The 5602-nt window shown below is 37.7% G+C and overlaps 1 protein-coding gene across 1 annotated transcript; it reads right to left on the reverse strand.

Moving 5' to 3' along the window:
• Positions 1-408: 408 nt before the first annotated feature.
• Positions 409-5046, reverse strand: LOC115949333 (elongator complex protein 2-like; the record flags this gene model as incomplete). Its single annotated transcript, XM_031065858.1, has 4 exons — positions 4954-5046; positions 3934-4065; positions 3294-3443; positions 409-597 (listed from the first exon to the last, which is right to left on the reverse strand). Coding segments are annotated over exons 2-4 (402 nt in total), but the record flags the coding sequence as incomplete, so codon positions are not given.
• Positions 5047-5602: the final 556 nt, after the last annotated feature.

Here is a 5602-nt window from a genome sequence, read left to right on the forward strand (position 1 = left end):
AAAAAAAAATAGTAATACCAACACATAACCACACAACAATAATTAGAACTAGGCAAGACTACTACACCCTTAAATTAAGGGGAAATACACCAACAGGCTTCATTGTTTGCTTCATCCCCAAGTGCGCACAGTTTGAGTTACCTAAAAGTTACTCACGCTCTTTTCAATCTTTTGACACAAGGTCTTGTTTGGTTTCAAATAGAACCTGTTTCATATAACAACACCATAAAAATACATATGAAACAACACACATGTAAGCAAGCAGAAGAGAAAGGAAAATGAGGTTATAGTTTCAGTACAAGTAAAAGAATTTTTACAAAGTTTAGTGCAATCTGACATTTTCTGAAGTATTATTTATTTTACATCTAACAGCATTCTCTTCGTGTAGCATTGCTTTAGCACACTTACACGGGAGCAGAGCTTCTCCATTGGGATACCAGTGATGTTACTGAAGTTTTCTATAAAGTTCTTGGGAGCACGGAAAACTCGAAGCACTTTTTCATCTGCTCCTGACACAAACTCAAACCGGCCTATCATCGCCAGACAGCGCAGGTCGTATCCGTGCACTTGAGGCCTGGCAATTTCATGCCATGTTACCTAAAAATGAGCAGACACACAGTGAAAACACAATTCTTAAACAGAGAAACAGCACAATTTAAAGTTCCAAAAAAGCACCACTACTCTACTTGCTGAATTTATTAACACAAAGCAAAGTTAAGAGCAGCCTTCTACTGATGTGCATAAAACTGGTGCTCACATACATCAGTTGAATCTTCTTTTTCCACCAAACCATTCCAGTAATTAGTAAACTGTGTCCCTGCATGGATGTGTTTAAGGCACTTACTGTGACTACTTCATGCTAGACAGTCAAGAATAGAACACAATTTGCCTAAGCAAAAAGAGGTTTGTATCCTACTACTTCCAAGACTGTAGGTCTGAAAGACCTAAGAAAGGTAGTGATATTTATCCTGCTTCCTTCATCTGTCTTTCACAAAGAACAGCAGCATTGCTGTCAGCAGGCTACAGGTTCCTCCTTCCCTCTTTTCTTCAAATACTTTATTCAAGTGAGACCATTTAATAGAAGCTTTGCAAAAAACTGACAAAACCATAATAGATTCTAAGTGTCATTTGCTATTTCACTCAGATGATACTTCAGTTGGAAAAATCCAGTGTGTACTTTTGAGTTGAGCTAGCAGAACCAGAAACAATTGAAATAACTTAGACTACTTCAGTATTCCAATGCCTGTAGCCAAGACTAGATATCATATGAGTGTAAGGAAAGGCAATATATTGACTGTAAACTGCACATACCACCCTAGAAACTCAATTGAGTTTTGAATGTTGAAGTTTCTGATAGGACCTGAATGGGAATTTGAGACATCCTACAAAACCCCATGATTTCACAAGGGCTTGATTATTTTTCAGTGAGGAAAAAGGCATGCATTTGTAAAAAAAAGATAAAATCAAACAGCGCAACAAGCCCTTCTTACCCTTTACTGGGTACATCTTTGCATACAACACAAAAAAACTCAAACCTCAAACAAAGAGAGGGCTATATAAGTCATGCAATAAGCTTCTTCCAGAAAAATCCAGAAATTTGCATGACAAATTGAAGGTGATGGTTATCCCTCTTATCTGATATTCTGATATCAGAACTAAGACTTTAAGAAAGGATGCTTATTTGCATTCAACACTTTGTTTCTTTTATAGGGAAAAACATGAGCTGTAATACTAACTTTCCATAAACATCCATTGTGTCTTATTAAGACAAACATCAGATGTCACCTGTTGTAATTTTTCAGATGCTAAACTCAATGTGATAAAGAAAGTAAGGCATTTTAAAAGCCTGTGTTATCCAAGTTCATAAGCAGCAGAACTAAAAACTTTTCCACGGTTCAGAAGTCCTGAATAAATCTCTTCAAATGACCCATTTCTATTCCAACCCTCCACTTCATCCATCCAAAAAGGATGCTAAGGCTTTCTTCCACACCTCATGCAGCAGCAAATATTGAAACTACTCAGATTTACACCTGGTCAAATTAGCAGGAAGTCAAAGTACAAGAATTCAGTTCATGCCATATTTAGATATGAAGACTGCAATCACTCTGCTAAATTGATTGATTCAAAAGTTTCAGGGTGAGCTGTGCAGGTAAATCACACAAAGATCAGTTCTTTCAAAAGACAGGATTAAAATTTAGCAAGCAGCATACATAATAAAGAGTGGTACTTCAGTAGGTCAGAGAAAGTGACATTGACAACCCTTGAATGCTGCCAACTTAAATCACATGCTTGTCTTGAACTTTGTTTTGATATATTTAATGTACCCTCCTGAGTGGAGATTAGGATAAAAAGCACGAAAGGAAACTGGAAATATCCTTCCTACAACACAAGACAAAACGCAGCTCTTGAAATGGGATTGCCACCACTCCTGTGTGGCCTGGAAGAAGGAAATCAAAGAACTGATGGCAAATTCACTCTCTCAGAAACATCAGTCTTCCTGTACTGATCTACATTACAGAAGCTTTGATGAGACAGCTATAACAGCCTCCCCAACCAATAGCACAGGGCCTTATATGACTACAGTCAGTCTAGTTTCTGCCAGTTTCCTGAATGGAATATTGGTACTGTTCTGCCAGAAAAGGTTGTATTTGTAGAGGAGAAAAATTCATGAGAAACAAGAAACAAGAACTTCTGCATTCATACACAGACCTTCCCCCAGTCCAATGCAGGAGGAGTGAGCAAGCAGCTGTGGGGTCCTTAGTTGCTGGCTGGGGGTTAAAACAGGACAGGCATCAGCTGCACACATGTAGTTCAGATAATCATTCCAGGAAAACTGAGTCATTAACAAATACATGTAAAAAAATACAGCGAGAACTTTGTTTAGATTAAGTTCGTGTAAAAAAGCGCAACCGAAGTTGAGTTTCTTTATTATTACCTGCAGCAGCGCAGCCAATTGTTAAACACTGCAATAGGTGGTTATCAGTACCAGTCGTGTATTCCTCCTTCTGAATTACTGCAGAGCCTGTTTTCCAAGACTCTGGGAGAACACTTACTGAAGGTAATCTGGGCATGGACTCAGGATTGAACTGCAATCATACTGTGTGATTGCAAAAACTCTGACACTAATATTTTTGAAGTGAAAATAGCACAAACTCAATTACCAAACCAAGCAGTTTTAAACAGATCATCGCTTGGGGAACTTTAAGGTTTGAGTTATATTCACACAACTCATTCCAAACTCAGGAGTGACCAATCCCCCTTAACCACACTCACAAAATCTTTGAAGATCATACCTCTGTTTCTTCCTTCCTTTTCCACGGAGCAAAGAGCCTTGTAGTTTGATCAAAGCCCACGCTGATGACAAACTCTCCTTCTGGATCCCACTTCACATCTTCTACACTGTTAAAATGTCCTGAAATCACAACTTCTGGAGTCCATTCTTTCTATGAAAAGAGTTCCACAAAGAAGTAAGGAGTTTTTCATTTGACTGGTTGGGATATTCTAAGCAAAATAAAACTACAAATGTGCTTATTAAGCAAGTAAGAAAAAGATATTGGTAAGTAGCAAATTATTAGAACTCAAGAGAGGCTGAAAAGACAAAAGTACTGATGTATTGCTCCCATCTGAAACTTGTGTTATTTGCTCAGCTGTGAATAAAGCACAACCACAAAGCAGTTCAAGCTATTCAACTGACTTCATGATCCCAACAGGTAAGAAACAGGGTTTAGAGCCTGGAGGATTTCAACCTTCCTTCTGTGCAGGAATTAGACTCCTACAGAATATTACATTCAGGAAAGGACTATTTCAATCACTAATTTTAAATTATACTGTTACAGAATAACAGAATAATAGTTTTCATAACAGAAGTTTACCTCAAATGACTTAAAAGTACAATTCTTTTAAGTAATACTACTAACAAACAAACCAATGTACCTTATTTACTGTATCCTGTTTCCAAAGGTGTAGTGCTCCATGGAAAGCATGAGCGATGATCATCGAACCATCTGGACTAAACTGGCAGTCAAAAAATCCAAGAGTATTGCCACCCACTTCACCTACTCGTACCTAAAATAATGAACAGATGTGAAATATACATGAGAATAGCCTTCTATTCCTACAAAATCGTTCTTACTTCATGAGATGAAAAACTACCTCTAGACAAAAGTTCACATTACACACTCAAACACATTCAAGGAATATTTTAATTGCAAAGTTAAGCACTGAAATGTCATGGGAATTAAAGTTGTGTGCCAGTTGAATGGAGCCTCCCTTCATATTCATCTCAAGATAGGATTCCCCCAAGGGAAAGAAAACACTGCAATAGATTAGATGCAAACCCAAATGTTCTGTGTTTCAGTCCAGCTTGTTGGATGCAACAGTTTCTTATCATCTGTTGCCTGGCTACTGCTCTGTTGCACAATAAAGGAAAATGATCCAAAGAAACAGTAGTTCCCAAGTACTTTTTTTTTTCCTACTTAATTTCCAAGATTCCCTAGCACACTTTCACTTCTCTGTTTTTCCATGAATAGCTGCAGTTTGATCCACACTCCTTCTGTGGCATATTCTGGCCTCTGTTTTGTGCTTCTCTTATGACTTCTCATATATGCACACACACAGGCCTTACAGTTGCTCTAGTGCCCCTTCACTTTTTTAATTTCATTAAAAGATTAATAAAGTTACACTTTCAAGTTTTATTCAAGACATAAGACCACAATTTCTTGATTTGGTCTTATGTCTTGAATAAAACTTGACATTATGTCTTGAACACTTTCCAGCTTTCAACTCCCCCATTCCTATACAGCCTCTTTTAAGACCAAAACAAAATGAACCAATGTCCCATTTTAAATGGCACTGCACTAGTAGTTCAGATTTATTAGCACTCATTCAAAAAAAATACCACTCATATTGAAGTGACTTTGACATGCCATGCTAGAGGCAGAATTCTAGTCTCACCTCTGAGCAGGGGAATGAATTTCTGAAGACATCTTGTTCATCATATCATGATGAAAGAGAGAAACTGGGATGTTCCCCTTGTGCCCTTCCTCCCTGCAGGCTTCCAGCTCAGATTTTCCTCTCGTGATGCAAAATGGATTTTTGTAGTTAAAATGTCTGATCTGAACTTGAAGCTACACATTTGTGGTAAAACCAATCCAAAGAGAATGTAAAATTAAAGAATCACAACTTGCAACAAGCTTTACTACACAACCCATTTTTAGAAGCTTGTGAATTTAGCCACAACTCCCTGTTACATCTAGGGACATCAAATGGCACCTCTATGTGATTGCCCTTTTATGAACTAATTTCTACTTCAAGCACAAAGGCATCAGAATTTTTCAATAAAACAGAGGAAAAATTAAATACCCTACTGTAATTCCTGCTTTTTCACCCAAAAGACAATTGGGACTTTGTGACAGGAAAGACCTCAAACAATGGCTGGCATAACCCAACACAAACAACTTCAACTGAACTACTGCAATTTGGAAAAGCAGGTCAACTGAAAAGACATCAATCAAAGCACTGGAGAAGTATGGTTGTACTACTTGTTTATTTAGGATGATCCACATCAGAACAGCCTTCAGAATACTACATGAGTGACACATGA

The sequence above is a fragment of the Geospiza fortis genome, unplaced genomic scaffold, assembly GCF_000277835.1.
Source record: "Geospiza fortis unplaced genomic scaffold, GeoFor_1.0 C13938907, whole genome shotgun sequence".
Lineage (NCBI taxonomy): Eukaryota > Metazoa > Chordata > Aves > Passeriformes > Thraupidae > Geospiza > Geospiza fortis.